Source organism: Nelusetta ayraudi, unplaced genomic scaffold (assembly GCF_046127955.1).
Source record: "Nelusetta ayraudi isolate G7.1 ecotype Tasmania unplaced genomic scaffold, CSIRO-AGI_Nayr_v1 ptg000087l, whole genome shotgun sequence".
NCBI lineage: Eukaryota > Metazoa > Chordata > Actinopteri > Tetraodontiformes > Monacanthidae > Nelusetta > Nelusetta ayraudi.
Genome location: NW_027466137.1, coordinates 594,572 through 610,000, shown reverse-complemented (window position 1 = coordinate 610,000; position 15,429 = coordinate 594,572). Strand labels below are relative to the sequence as shown.

At 52.4% G+C, this 15,429-nt stretch overlaps 2 protein-coding genes across 6 annotated transcripts; both read left to right on the top strand.

Annotated features, from left to right (window-relative positions):
- Positions 1–6,331: 6,331 nt before the first annotated feature.
- gbp (glycogen synthase kinase binding protein) lies at positions 6,332–7,633 on the top strand. The gene has a single exon (XM_076045823.1). The coding sequence runs from the start codon at positions 6,423–6,425 to the stop codon at positions 6,873–6,875; it is 453 nt and encodes a 150-aa protein (XP_075901938.1). The 5' UTR covers positions 6,332–6,422; the 3' UTR covers positions 6,876–7,633.
- Positions 7,634–9,885: 2,252 nt separating this feature from the next.
- Positions 9,886–15,111, top strand: dek (DEK proto-oncogene). Of its 5 annotated transcripts, none has more exons than XM_076045820.1 (11): positions 9,886–10,038; positions 10,873–11,145; positions 11,221–11,330; positions 12,169–12,263; positions 12,344–12,473; positions 12,560–12,889; positions 12,990–13,151; positions 13,240–13,327; positions 14,437–14,588; positions 14,679–14,747; positions 14,859–15,111. In XM_076045820.1, the coding sequence occupies exons 2-11, from the start codon at positions 10,896–10,898 to the stop codon at positions 14,868–14,870; spliced, it is 1,398 nt and encodes a 465-aa protein (XP_075901935.1). In that variant the 5' UTR covers positions 9,886–10,038; positions 10,873–10,895; the 3' UTR covers positions 14,871–15,111. The 5 variants fall into 5 exon arrangements, with proteins under 5 accessions (XP_075901935.1, XP_075901937.1, XP_075901934.1 ...); XM_076045819.1 differs by lacking the exon at positions 9,886–10,038 and adding an exon at positions 10,081–10,555 and having other exon boundaries at positions 14,440–14,588; XM_076045818.1 differs by lacking the exon at positions 9,886–10,038 and adding an exon at positions 10,084–10,555.
- Positions 15,112–15,429: the final 318 nt, after the last annotated feature.

Here is a 15,429-nt window from a genome sequence, read left to right as displayed (position 1 = left end):
TTAAAAAAAAAATAATAAAAAAAGTGACTTTCAAAAATACACACACATTTTTTAAAACATGATTTGAAGCTAAATGGGCTGTTGCTGTCATTTTAAGCGTGAGAGACTTTTACAAATAGTGCTGCGGCTCCCCCTGCTGGGCAAAGAAGGCACCAAAAGCAAATCAAAGCAGAAGCAACTGTCAGCGCAGCGCCTGATTTTAATTCAGTTTAAATAAAGTTTGAAAAGAAGGACGGGGGAGCTAGCCAGCCAGCTAGCTCCACTTACCTTGTAGCTGCTTCTTGAAGGAAATTCCAAATGCTCTGAAGATTGAAATGCTCGGAAATTCGACGGACGCGACGCAACGCAAGTTTTGGTTGTTTGGTTTGGTTTTAGGTTTTTGTTTTTAGTTGGTTTTGAGTTTTTTTTGGTTTGGTTTGTTTTGGTTTAGACACACGCACACACGCACACACTCCAGTGTTGTACCTCAGGCCCACGCTGGGCTTCGATCCTGTCACCTCCGTGTTGGGAGTCAGCGTCGCTCCCCACAAGACCGTCTTCAGCGCTGACGATCAGGGAGCTTAAAAGACCTCAGTGAGACACACAGAGCAGCTACACACACACACACACACACACACACACACACACACACAAAATAATAAGAAATACAATGAAGTAAAACAAAAGACAATAAAGTAACTAAAAGAAAAGTTTCTTCAACTCATTTCCTCGTAAGTCATGAATAACAGAGGATCACCTCACAATCAAGTCAAGAAGATCAAATCATACAGGTTTAGATAACAAATAGGTCGTTGTATATCATGGTAGTTTATAGTAGTGTGTTTATCATGCGCAGAGGGCCAACCCGGAGGGTGGTTAGCTCAGCAGGTTAAACCTCTGCCTATAATGCAGGAGGTGTGGGTTCAAATCCCAGGAGGTACCAGCTGACAATGTTGGCTGGGTTAGGCTGAGGGTAAGTTTTGGTTTAGAGGTTATTAGGTGGAGTGATTTTTACGTTTCTTTATTCATGCTATAGTCTGTCAGGGTTTTTGCCCCCCCCCCCCATAAAGCAGTGCTGCGGCTCCCCCTGCTGGACAAACGCAGAAGTTTACCAAAAAGCAAATCAAAGCAGGAGCAACTCCCAGCGTACAGCCTGATTTAAATTCAGTTTAAATAAAGTTACCAGCTGACAATGTTGGCTGGGTTAGGCTGAGGGTACAGTTTGGGGTAGAGGTTACTAGGTTTATTATCGTTCTCTGATATGTTGACCCACGCTAAAACATCATCAAGCCCTGTGACTTTCAGGGACTTTTCATTTTTTCACCCCGATTAAAAAAAAAAAAGATAATATATAGATAGATAAAAAAAGATAGTGTATAGTCCGACTTTTTTCATCCATTTCCGGGCCTGTTGAGACTGCACTGCACTGCACTGCACTGCAAGAGTGAGTGGATAGCTCAGGGTGGATGAGTGCCCCTGTCTCATTCTAATTCCTGTGGTTGAAGGTTCGAGTCCAAATAAAGCCGTTCACAATGCCCCCCCCCCCCCTCTCTCTCCCCCCCGCACCCCCACAACACAGATATAGATGCAGATGAATAAATCACTTATTATTAAAATGTGTCCACTAGGGGGCAGTCCCACTGTAATCCAGGGGCTTCCTGGAATAACTGTCAGTCAGTGGGACAGAAATAGAGAGCAGACGCCTGATTGGCTGTTTGGAGGACGTGCACGTGCACGTGCACCCTGAGAATCTGCCACTGGCGTTAACTCAGCAGGCTAACGTGCTAATGATAGACAGAGTCACTGCGACAGCAGCTTGATTTAGTGTTTGTGATAAGATGATCACACACACACACACACACACACACACACACACTGTCATTCTATCTGTTGTTTGGCGGCTTTACAGAGGGAGCAGTGAGGCCCGCCTCCTGGTGGCCGAGCCAGAGAGAAAGTCCAGGGGGTCAGCCGCCGGCCTGAGGGGCGGGGTCACGTTTGTGGCCAGGCGCATAGCCAGCGGCTATTTTTAGACCCCGCCCCCCACCCCCACCTTTCTGCCAAGTGCAGGACAACAACATGTTGACACACGGGGGGGCAACAAGGTCGCTCAGAGAGAGAAAAAAAAAAAAAGAGCTGCGACGCTCAAACAAGGAGCAACACAATGAGGTATTGGAGTGAATGGACTGAGCTGACCAGCAGGGGGTGCTGTTGCTCCATCAACTCTCCCAGGAGGTCCAGCAGCAGCGGCAGCAGCAGGGCTGTCCAGAGGCTCAACATCTGACCAACACCTGCTGCACTTCCACAGGTGTCCTGCTCAGCAGGGGGGCGCTGCTGTGCTGTGTTGTGATGTGTTGTGATGCAGACACACAACTAGTGCGAGTCCAGAGTGGCTGTACGAAGCTGCAGGTGAAAGCCTGTAAAGACTGAGGCCCCGCCTCCCGCTGTCAGCACACACACACACACACACACACACACACACACACACACACACTGTCAGGGCTGACTGGCGGGTTGTGTGCACGTCCAGGCTGTTACACAACATCACATATACATGCTGTGTGTTTGCTGAGTGTTCGGGAAGCAGTTGGCCCCACCCCCTGCTGAGATGGACCACGAGGTGTGTGTGTGTGTGTGTGTGTGTGTGTGTGTGTGTGTGTCCGTTCGATCCAACAGATCTCAGGATCCGAAGTGTTGCAGTTAGCAGCTGTATTAGCGTAGCCTGACTGCACACCTGAGCAGGTGACTGTCCTGCTGACCTGCTCATCTCAACCTCTCTCTCGCACACACACACAGGCAGACACACACACACGTGCACACACAGGCAGACACACACACATAAGCAGACACACGCACACACACACACAGGCACACACACACACACAGGCAGACACACACACACACGCACACACACGCACACGCACACACACAGGCAGACACACACACACACACACAGGCAGACACACACACACGCACACGCACACACACAGGCAGACAGTGAGGGAAGTTAATGTTTCAGCTGTTGTGTGTAGTTCTGCTGAGCTGGTGTTGGACATGCTGAGGTTATATAATATCAGGAACCCTTTACATCACTCACACACCACGCACACACACACAGAGTCACTTGTCCTTCATGTTGGACATCATGTTTAGGTTCTGAATTTCTCAGACTGGCAGGTCAAAGAGGTCAAAGAGGTGAAGAAGACAAAAGGAAGAAATTTAGTCTCCAGATTTTCGTTTCTTTGACTGTGTTTCATTTTTTGTCATTCAGCGACTTCTTTCTCCCTTTTCCCCTTTTTCTTCTTTTTCTCCTTTTTCTTCTTTTTCTTCTTTTTGTCCTTCTTGTTTTTCATCATCTTCTACTTGTAGCCGACAGGAAGTGGTTCATCTCGCAAATATCTTTGATGTTTTTCTTTCTTTTTTTTGTTTCTGTTCACAACTCACTGTTTAACTTCCTGTTATGGCACACTGACTTCCTATGGCAACGGGGAGGGGGGGGGCAACAGAGTTGAGTTTTCAGTTTTCAGTTTTTATTGGTGTTGTTTTTTAATTGGTTTAAAGAAAAAGGCACTTATATGGTACTGCTCAGTTTCCAGCCAATCAGAGTTAGTTAGCATGTAGCCCAGAGCTAGCTGCGGGCTTCTTTAGCGCCACCATGTGGCGGCTCCTTTTTTTATTCTGCTGCTTTTAAACTTTTTCCGTTTCATCTGAAGGTGGGTTTCAATAATTGCGGCGGCTGTTGTTGTTGTTGTCGTGGCCTCCGGCTCGACGCTGCCCCAACCAATCACGCCTTTGATATCACTTCCTGCCATGTGCAGCCTCCTCACATTCCTCCCAGGGTGGGAGGGACCGGGGGTGTGTGTGTGTGTGTGCGTTGTTGGCACTCTGAACGGACGAAACAAACTCTGTGAACTCGGCCTGCTGGCACTGCTCCAACTGTAGCAGAGTTGATCCTCTCTCTCGCTCTCTCTCTCTCTGTCCCCCGCTAGCTCTCACACACACACACACACACACACACACACACACACACACACACACACACACACACACACACACACTCTGGGGCACAAGTTCAGTTTAGTTTTGATCCTCACAACTTTTGCGTACAGCCTCAATCCGGTGCTAGCTGTTAGCGGCTAGCGCTAGTGACCCCCGTGAGCTTGTCAAAGCTTGATAGTGAAGTTTAAAAAAACAAAACAAAACCAAACAAGGCGCGGCTGTAACTGGCTTGTCCGGAATCGTGTGTCACACTCGGCTTGACTGATCTTATCTTCCTCGTATCGTTCAATCCTGAGACAGCGGGACAGCAGAGTGATTCAGCCGTTTGCTGCTCACACACTCAACAAACACACATTCCACTCACCAGCACGGCATTCACACACAACGCAAGACTGGCAGACTGGTGTTTGTTTTTTGTTAGCACAAGAGAATCTTTAACAAACTGCTTCTGGCTGAGCGGACTGAGCAGAGCAACCAGAAGACGCTGAGGTTAGCCGAGCGAGCTAAGTGGCTAGCTGTAGATCGCTGTTAGCTCGAGCAGTTCAGCTCACAGTTATACACTTACCAGTCCAAAGTTTGGACCCATGCTTCCGACTGAACGTCTTCTCTTTCATTCTCGTGACTGTTGACATTGCAGCTTCTCACTGGAGGCATCCAAACTGCATCTGCACACATGTGGAATCATAGAGGAAACAATAAAAGTGTCAAATGTTTTTGTCTTTTGGATGTCCAGTGCTGTAGGGCCGGCTTGTTTTGTACGTTGCTGCCAGTAAAAACTTTTTTTTTTTTTTTTTTTTTTTTCAAAAAGGTCTCAAATAATTCAGGCGCTTCTTCAAAATAGCCTCCGTTCATTAAAAGCATCTTTAAGAGTTATTGAACGTGTTTTTCTTTGCTGCATAATTACATATCATATATTTGATGTCTTCAGTGTCTGCAGTGGAGAAAGTTGTAAAGATAAAATAAATTACATGAGAGGGTGTGACTGGTAGTTTATATCCAAATATCATTTTGACTGTTGTTGTTGTCGTCGTCCTGTTACGTACGGTGTGTTATCATTTACAAGGTCCAATAATCTTTCCTGCAGCTGCTTACCCCACACACACACACACACACACACACACACACTAAGGGATTGCCGGACTCACACACCCAGGTGATGAGTCACACACACACCACCGCTGGGATTGTTGTTTTGGTTGTGTGTTTTACAGCCATTGACTCACTAACAGGAAACAACACAGGAAGCTGACCCACTTTGTCTGGTCAAAACTAACAGCGAACAACAGTCAGATTTGTGTGTTAGACAGACAGATACACAACTTCGCTTGATTAATCCCAAGTTGGGAAACTCATGCATCGACTTGTCGAGTCTGTTGTGCAACACCAGCTCGGAGCGCCGCCACCACCACACGTTCTGCCCTGCTGGCGGCTTTCACTGGATTCCAGCGAGCCTGACTGGACTGCTGCCGCTGCATTGACTGGGACACACACACACACACACACACACACACACACACACAGCCGGGGGGGCCTCCCATTGGCTGCTGCACCACGTGTTGGCAGCCATAGTAGCTCCTTATATGGGCGTGAGGGCCGTGTGTTGGACTGAAGCATCGGGTTGAGTTTCTGAGAAGCAGCAATGAACACCGTGTTCCCTCACACACACACACACACACACACACACACACACACACACACACACACACACACACACCTGCCATTGTTTCTGAGGACATGTGCCTACAGTGTCCTCACACAGTGGCCCAGTCAGTGGTCGTCTGGTCGCTTTTATGCTGCAGAACCTCAGACACACACACATGAACACTTTTAATAGAAAATCATGTGTGTGTGTGTGTGTGTGTGTGTGTGTGTGTGTGTGTGTTGTGAAGCAGCTAATTCTGAATATGAGGTGCATGAGGTCACACTGGGGGGGGGGGGCCCACGATGTCTACAGACATCCGTTACACAACACGTGGGGTGCCATCAACTCCAGCTGCAGGCAGCCTCGAGGTGGCGCCTTTCCTCGCAGCAGCAGCAGATGTTGGTTCGGCGCGTGCAGACAGCAGCAGCAGCAGACACTCCACTGTTATGTAATGTCCGTTTGAACGGAGCCACCCAAAGCCGCGGCGCGGGGGTGGGGGGGAAGCCAGTTGGTCCGGCCGTCTATAACCAGTCAGAACCGGGCCGGCACCAAGCCGAGAAGGAGCCCCAAGTACCCCGACACCGGAACCATCCGCTGCGACTGGTGGTCGTTCGACAGGTTTTTAACTGATATTTTTAATTAATAGCGTATTAGGCCGCCCCCCCCTCCAGCAGCGGTCACATGGTACAGTCCGCCCCGCGTCACCCATTGTTTACAAATGTTGAGTGTGTTGTGTGTCTGTGTGTGAGGAGGAGCAGCAGCAGGAGGACCGGCAGCAGACAGAGAGCAGCGGCCGCACAACACGATGCCCTGCCGGAAGGAGAACTACATCTTTCTGGAGCGCTCCGTCACCGTGGGGCCCAAGGACGTGGACGCGCTGGTGACGCGCATCGGAGAGGCGCTGCAGCTGCACGGCAACCCGGGAGGCCACCAGAGGAGCGGGGCCGGAGGACCGGCGGCGGCGGCGGCGGCCGCGGGCTTCCGCAGAGCCGCAGCAGGTGCAGGAGGAGCAGGAGGAGGAGGCTGCTGCATGAGGCTCCGGAACCACCACCACCGCCCGGGTCCCTACAGCCTCCCGGGGACGAGCGGAGAGCACGACTGGGACCACATCAAGCAGTGGAACAAAAGGAGGCTCGCGTCCGTGGAGGAGGACGACCCGCACCGGCTGCTGCAGGAGCTCATCCTGTCGGGGAACCTCGTCAAGGAGGCCGTGAGGCGGCTGCAGTTCCCCGCCGAGGGCGGCGCTGTGCCGAGCTGATGGCGGCCGAGCGGCGCCGCCGACCCCCGGGGTGCCTCGGCCGGACTGACGGTGCTTCCCCCTGGCGGGCGGCTGGAGACTCTCAGCTCCGGCTGTCTGTGGCAGCTAGCCACCTAGCCTGTGTTAGCCTCTCGGCTATGTTTATGTTCAAATGGCTCCTCGCGGGCCGGACTTCCGGTCAGAAGAACACGGCTGACGGGGTTGTTTTCACCGCTCAGTGCTAATAACAATGCTAACAGTGCGACTGCTACGAGCTGGTGTTATGGTGGATCCTGTGACCTCAACCACCGGGCGGCTCGTCCTCGGCGAACTGTTTGTTACTGTCTGTTAGTCAGTACGTCAGTTTGGTCGGACCGGAACCTGAGCCGGTCCACTTTGTTTACAGCCTGGGACTGACGGGGGGCGGAGTCTGGCTCACCTGGGACCAGGTGGCGGTAGCTTCCCCCCCCCCCACACACATATACACACACACACGTTCTGGGAGCAGCAAGGCATTGTGGGAGGGCGGAGACGACGCCCGGTTCCCACGAGACTCTGAGCCGTTGTTTGTATGTTTTTAAATTCTGCTCGGCGGTCACGTGACTCGTCCGTGGTGCTTCACCTTTGAATTCCTCTCAGGAGTTCAGTTGTGTTGTTGTTATTATTGTCGTTTTTCAAGAATGAGTTGTTTTAAAAAAAAAATAATCAGCTGCTGCTTCGTAGCGAAGCACCCAAACTGTTCCTGGATTTCAGGCGTCTTAATAAAAATCTGTTTTTTTACCCTGGTGTGTGTGTGTGTGTGTGTGTGTGTGTCAGTCATCAGTCATCAGTCTAACACATATGAACTCCCCCATCCTCCCTTCCACACACACAGCACCATATTTACAGGCGCTAACAAACATGTTTTGCTGTGGCACGTACACACACACACACACACACACACACACACACAGTGAGTCACGCTCTCTAGGTCCACAGCATGATTCGCTGGCGCCACCTGCTGGCTGAGCCTGATGATTGTTGGGGGTTCCCCAGGAGAACTTCCTTCCTGCTCCCTGTGGGTGGAGCGCAGAGTTCCTGCAGCTCCTCAAGCAAGCCAGCAGGGGGCGCTCTATCATCCAGTCACCCATCCATCATCCTTCCGTCTGTCGTCCACCACCAATCACCAGCCTCCTCCTCCATGAGGGTGCAGCTTCCCTCACTGTGTCTCCCTGGAACCTCTCACTCTTTGAAGAACAAACCCACTCCAGGGCTGTGTCTCAGTCCAGGCTCTGCATCCTTCCAAGGCTGCTTTTTGAAAGGAAGTTGGGTCATAGCACTGCGTGAAGGCTCCTCCCACTTCCCAAAAGTCAGAAGGACGCTCCAAATGCGTACTGGGAATGCGTCCTACTGTTAGCCCATTCCAAGGCTCCTTCTGTATCCCAGGATGCTTTGCCTGCTGCTGCAAAGCATCCTGGGATCCTGGGAAGTCGGCTGAAATTAGCGCCATCTACTGGCAAAGACACCACGCATAAATTCAAGTATTAAATTTCACATCAAATATTCAGTTTTTAACGCAGGGTTTTTACTGATTTCAACATCCAGCGCCATCGTTAGATGGTGAACCAATGGTTAGCTTGATGCTATGAAAACGTGGGTTGGCGCTTCCTTCAGACGGAGGACGCTTCCTTCAGACGGAGGACGCTTCCTTCCAAGGATGCAGACCCTGGATTGAGACACAGCCCTGGTCTATCTCACACAATCTGATCCTAGAACAGATCGGAGCCACCGCTTGGGAAACTGACGTCACTACACTCCGCAGACCATAGGCCGGTGTGCGTTGTGCTGCCCTCCTCTGGTAATTGCAGGCCATGTCCAACTTAAACTGGAACATCGGAATCTTCTTCTGGCCTTCCGGATCTGCAGAAGCATCAGCTGATCCAGATGTTGAAGCTTTGATCAGAGATCAGAGTTTGCTCTATCTATTGCTATATATGCTCTCTCCATATCGCAGGATAGATTGTTTCCTCCTAGGAGGCGGCTCACCAAAACACTCCATCCATCTGCTGCAGCTCCGCTACCCCCCTCTGGCACAGTGTAGAACCCACTTTGGCCCCACGAGTCGAAAGGTTTGCTCCCTCCTGGTCAAAGCTGATAACTCTCAGTATTCACACTGGCCAGGTGAGCAGTGGCTAAGCTAGCGAGCTGAGACCAGAACCAGATCGTCATGACACCACAGAGGTCAGTTGTTGAATGTTGGAGGAACATACAGCTGATCCGTAGCCCTTCCTGGTCAGCAGGTGGTGCTGTCCATGTCATGGCCTTTATTATCATTATTATTATTATTACTATTATTATTATTTATTCATTTTAGACGTGCTGGAGATGATCTCCACTTCAGCGATGTACCTACAGCCGTCAGGAGGCAGCTGGTGAATTACACCACGAGGTGGCAGTCTAGGCCAGTAGATGGCTGTTGCACGCTGCCAGGTCATTACGGCTCAGGAAACGGCACCACGGAAGGTTCTGGAAGGTTCTGGAAGGCAAAGTCACCAACTGCCACAAGATGTTCTCCAAAAAAAAAACAACTGAGGGCTTTTTATCCACTAATTACAGTGGAATTTTGGTGGGGTGTCTCCCTCCCACTCTCAGCTAGGTGACCCTCCAGTAGACCCCCTAAAAATAACTGGACTTCGTGTGCAAATAATACAATACTTGTGTAATATATCCATCCATCCATCCATCCATCCATCCAGCTTCAATGCCCTCTAACTGCTGCTCTCAGGGTGTCACTGGGTGGAGGCAGGGTGACACCCTGGACCAGTGGCCACTTTATTAGGGACACATAAAAGACACGCAACCATTTACACTCACATACACACCTACGAACAATTGAGAGTTTCCAATTGACCTCACGTGCATGTCTTTGCAACGTGGGAGGCAGCTGCAGAAGCCGGAGACACAGCGCGTGTATAGCAGAACCCCTTCAGTCTGTTGGCATAGGAAACGGCAGGGGGCGCGAGTGCAAAGCCAAACTACTCCGCTTGTGGCGAGAGCAAGAAGAAGAATCACACGTCATCGCCTGCCTGGCCCAATCAGAGGCGTGGCCGCCACCGTTAGTCCCCGCCCCCATGGAGAAACCGCCATCATGAAATTAAAAACAAGCGAGTGACAGATGAGACGCACCTCTCCGACTCCACGCAAGGTAAACTTTGTCCCGCCGCCGGTTCCGGTGGCGCCCGCTAGCGGCCGTCACGACCCACCTCAGCGGCCCGGTGGAGCCGCCGCCCGAATCGCTCCTCGTTGCGGCTGCGCAGGTTGTTTCTTCCTCGGTTTTATTCCGGAGTTAAACTCCGAACGTCACAGAGTCCAGGTGGCTAACGGCGTTAGCATCGCGCGGCTACCGGCTGTTAGCAGCACGGCACCGCTCCTCAAAGGCGGGAAAAAGAGGTGAACCGAGGGTCCGAGGGTCCGAGCCCCGGTACCGGTGCCGAACCGAGCCGAGCATCGGGGACCAGAGCCCCTCGGCCGGCCGGCGGCTAAACGAGGCTGTCGAGCCGGGAAGTTGCAGCGCGCCAAACCGCGGCGACGTTTATTGTGAAGGGATTGGAGGATCTCAAGTGTCCGGCCATACAATACAACTACACAACACTGTTTCCGGACTCACACAGTCGCGGCTTTAATGAACGGAGGAGCCGCAGCTGCGGGGAGTTCATGTCTCGGTTGGACGGAGCTTCTTGTTTAGGGACCGTCCGTCAATGACTGGCGAAGAATTTTAATACTTTCTTTCTATTCCCGCTTCTCGTATTTTGCATTAATATTCAAGGATAAACCCTTTAAATCTGATTATTATTTTTGGGGGATTTGTTGTCTTTAACGTCATATTGTTGCAAAGTGCTGCATTTTCCTCAGACTCACTTCCCTGATGAAATGTAACTCAGAAGTTCTTTATTATTATAATTTCCGATTTTTAGCTGTAAAAATTATTTGACACAAGTGTGTGTGTGTGTGTGTGTGTGTGTGTGTGTGTGTGTGTCAGGAAACCCAGACCCTGGTGGACACATGAGCGAGGTGGCAGAGGAAGCGATGGAGGACGAGCAGCAGGGGGCGTCGCCTGACCACGACGACGCGGCCCCCAAAAGGAGCCCCTCCAAAGTGTCCGGTAGGAGCAAGGGGCAGAGGGCAGAGGTCAGGGGTTGGGCCGAGTTGGCTGCGGTGGGTGACATCATCGAGGGCAAACGCACCAAGAAGACGGTGGAGAGACTCGACTTCCAGGCTCCCAAGCAGATGGAGAAGCTGCGGATCGGCGACGGTCAGTGGTGCTGTGGTGGTGGTGGTGGTGGTGGTGGAGTCGCAGTCACTGACCACCACTTCCTGTCTGTCTCAGGAAGTGGAGAGAAGCTGGGAGACATCCCTCGAACTGGCTACCAGATCACCAAGATGAAGCCGGCCGACCTCAAGCCTCTGCACACCATCCTGTTCGACCGACAGGGGAAGGTAGGGACGCACACACACACACACACACACACACACACACGGGCTGTGTCTCAGTCCAGGCTCTGCATCCTTCCAAGGCTGCGTTGGAAAGGAAGTTGCGTCATAGCACTGCGTGAAGGCTCCTCCCACTTCCCAAAAGTCAGAAGGACGCTCCAAATGCGTGCTTGGAATGCATCCTACTGTTAGCCCATTCCAAGGCTGCACCGCTACTGTCCTTCACCTCCCACTGTATCCCAGGATGCTTTGCCTGCTGCTGCAAAGCATCCTGGGATCCTGGGAAGTCGGCTGAAATTAGCGCCATCTACTGGCAAAGACACCACGCATAAATTGAAGTATTGAAATTTCACATCAAATATTCAGTTTTTAACGCAGCGTTTTTACTGATTTGAACATCCAACGCCATCGTTAGATGGTGAACCAATGGTTAGCTTGATGCTATGAAAACGTCACTTCCTGGGTTGGCCAGCAGGAGGGAACGGCGGTGACGCAACCAGGAAATACGCCGAAGGCTAGACCGTCCCGTGTGGTTACTGGGGAGGCGGGTTTGGGTCGGTCCTTCTGGGCCGGGTCCTTGGGAGGACGCTTCCTTCAGACGGAGGACGCTTCCTTCCAAGGATGCAGAGCCTGGATTGAGAAACACAGACACGCACACACGCACATGGTGCAGGGTGATGACATCATCAGCCACCAACAGATGGAGCAGTTTCATCCAGAACAGACTGGTTTCTCTTGACTGGTCTCTCTCAGACTTGTGACTCCCGGTTACAGTGGAGGTCCGGGCTGAAGGGAGGTCCAGGTGGAGGTCCTGCTGATGCTGCTCTGACTGTGTTCTGTCCAGATTGCCACCATCAAGAGGAACCTGCGGCTCTTCAACGGCTTCCCCTTCCTGGCCGACAGCGACCAGTACAGCAAGAAGAGGGACAAGCTGCTAAAGTCAGTCCCATGTCAGCGACCTCTGACCCCTACCTGACCTCTGACCCCACAGCACTGACCCCCTCCCCTATCTCCCTCAGGTCCTCTCACTTCACCAACTCCAAGCTGAAGGTGGTCTGCAGCGTCCTGGACCTGGAGAAGAAGGGAACCCACTCGGACCTGGTGGACCGCATCCTCAACTTCCTGGTGGCGCCCAAGAACAGCGGCAAGGTGAGGGAGTGAGGGAGCGGGGTGGGCGAGATGTTTGGAGTCAGCAGGCGGTGGCGCTCTCAGCTCAGGCCTGTTTGTTGCCGCAGCGTCTTCCCGTCAAGAGGAAGAGGAAGTCCAAGAAGAAGCTGTCGGGGGAAGACTCGGCCGCCAAGACCAAGAAGAAGAGCAGCAGCAGCAGCAGCAAGAAGCCCAAGTCTTCCAGCCCCAAGAAGACTGGAAGCAAGTCCAAGGCCATCGTCATGGACTCCAGCACTGACGAGGAGCAGGAGGAGGAGGAGGAGGACGAAGACGAGGAGGAGGAGGAGGACAATAAGGCAGCCGAGGCCGTCAAGCCCTCCGAGAGAGAGGAGGAGGAGGAGGAGGAGGCATCGGAGCAGGAGGAGGAGTCAGCAGACAACCAGGAGGAGGAAGAGGAGGTGAGGAAACTAATTCCCACTCCGGGAAATACTGACGGCCTGATGTCCTCACATGTCTGTCTGTCTGTCTGTCTGTCTGTCTGTCTGTCTGTCCTCCCAGACCCAAAGCAGCAGTAAGAAGAGGCAGCGAGCTCCAGCCAAGAAGAAAGCTCCTCCCAGGAAGAGGTCCAAGAGGAAGGTCCGTTTGGACGAGTCAGAGGCCGACAGCGAGGAAGAGGAGGAGGAGGAGGAGGAGGAGGAAGAGGAGCAGCAGCAGCAGCAGGTGAGTCGGCCAGCAGGTGGCACTGTAGCTGCTGCTGCCTCTCCTCCAGCTTCTCCAGTGACGTCTCTGTGACCTCGTTGCTTTGCAGCCCAAGAAGAAGAAAACTGCTCCCAGCAAACCGGCCGCCAAAACCAAGAAGGCCGACAGCAGCAGCAACAGCAAGACGGCAAACACAGGCGAGTGAGCTGACCACCACCCCCCCCACCCCCCCATCAGCTGGTCAGCTGACCCCGACCAGCTGATTGGCGGTTCCCTCTCTGATCGTGATGGAAAAACAGGGCAGACGATAGAATAAAAGTCCTGAGGGGAAACCTGTCAACCAAGCTGCTGCTTCTCCTGCCTTCAGGGAGGAAACTCACAGCGCCACAGGAGGCCTCACACAAGTACTGCAGCGCTTTGGCAAAAACGCAGACATTTTTGAAGACGGCTTCATGTGAACAGGGTTTTTTTTCTTTCCAAAAGTGTTGAAAATGGTCGGTTTGAAAAATAAATGCCGTCTTGGGCTGTGTCTCAGTCCAGGCTCTGCATCCTTCCAAGGCTGCGTTGGAAAGGAAGTTGGGTCATAGCACTGCGTGAAGGCTCCTCCCACTTCCCAAAAGTCAGAAGGACGCTCCAAATGCGTACTGGGAATGCGTCCTACTGTTAGCCCATTCCAAGGCTGCACCGCGACTATCCTTCACCTCCTTCTGTATCCCAGGATGCTTTGCCTGCTGCTGCAAAGCATCCTGGGAAGTCGGCTGAAATTAGCGCCATCTACTGGCAAAGACACCACGTATAAATTGAAGTATTGAAATTTCACATCAAATATTCAGTTTTTAACGCAGGGTTTTTACTGATTTGAACATCCAACCAACCAATGGTTAGCTTGATGCTATGAAAACGTCACTTCCTGGGTTGGCCAGCAGGAGGGAACGGCGGTGACGCAACCAGGAAATACGCCCATGGCTAGACCGTCCGGGGTGGTTACCGGGGAGGCGGGTTTGGGTCGGTCCTTCTGGGCTGGGTCCTTGGGAGGACGCTTCCTTCAGACGGAGGACGCTTCCTTCCAAGGATGCAGAGCCTGGATTGAGACACAGCCTTGGCGTCAACATGGCCTGGGCTCCCGTCTGCCCCCTGGTGGCAGTACAGCCATAAGCCCCTCCCCCACCCTGCACGCTGCAGCCACAAGTGGAGCTGCTTCCAGCACCAGTTTTTTTTTATGGCCATATTTAGGTTTTGCACAATTCTAGGGGTGATGGAAACGCAGCGACTGACACTGTCAGTGTCTCCTCCCACCCTCCCCCAGCAGCCAATGACGACAGTTCGGACGACGACGAGCCGCTCATCAAGATGGTGAGGAAGGCGGCGCCGAGCGAGGAGCAGCTGAGGGAGACGGTGCGGCGCCTCCTGGAGGAAGCCAGCCTGGAGGACATGACCATGAAGCAGATCTGCCAGCGGGTGAGGGGGGGGGGGAAGGGAAGGGAGGGGGCGGGAGAGGGCTGGCCCAGACAGGAAGTGATGTCACAGCTGCTGTTGCCTCCCCACCAGGTGTTTGACACGTTTCCAGAGCACGACCTGAGTGGCAGGAAGGACTTCATTAAACACACGGTCAAATCGGTGAGTAGTACTTTTGGCCTGGCCAGAGGGGGGCGCTAGCGCTGCTGCTCACTCTTCTCCTCCTCCTCCTCCTCCTCCTCCTCTGTGCTAAAGTGTTGTGTTTCCCTGCAGCTCATCACATGAAGACCTGCAGAAGAAGGAAGATGGGGCCTCCGCTGCTCAGAGGCTTCATTTCTCTCTCCTTGTTTGTTTTTCCAACCTTGCCGCCTCCTGTCGTTGGTCATGTGACCTGTAGAGTTCCACGTTAACGGTGTTTGTCTGAACTGAAGCAGCACAATTATTCATCCGACTTCTCAACCTTTTTTTTTTTTTTTAGACTTGAAAGGTCGACTGACTTACTATTAAACTTGTACTTTTTTTGGAAGCGTCTGCGTCTGCGTGGGGTCAAAGGTCGCGCTCACAAAGTCAAATTCTCTTCTGAGTTTCAAACTGCATCGCAGAACCACAGAAGCTCCGCCCCCTTTTCCCCAAGGCCCCTCCCCTACTGGAACCAAAAGCCGCCTTGATTGCGGAACCTGCCGGTGTCGTCCACAGGGGGGCGGATGCAGGATCCTGAAATGGGTTACATTGGCTCCACCCAGTTCACTGATTGGCCACCCACTGGGCCCCATCCCCTTGTGATGTCATCGGATTCAAAACGTGTGTGTGTGCGTGTGTGCGTGTGTGTGTGTGTGTGCGTGTG

Coding starts and splice junctions, on each gene's coding strand:
- dek (XM_076045818.1), top strand. CDS start 10,516: ATGAACGGAGGAGCCGCAGCTGCGGGGAGTTCATGTCTCG. Junction 11,331..12,168: donor TGTTCGACCGACAGGGGAAG/GTAGGGACGCAC, acceptor TGTTCTGTCCAG/ATTGCCACCATCAAGAGGAA. Junction 14,589..14,678: donor TGAAGCAGATCTGCCAGCGG/GTGAGGGGGGGG, acceptor CCTCCCCACCAG/GTGTTTGACACGTTTCCAGA.
- gbp (XM_076045823.1), top strand. CDS start 6,423: ATGCCCTGCCGGAAGGAGAACTACATCTTTCTGGAGCGCTCCGTCACC.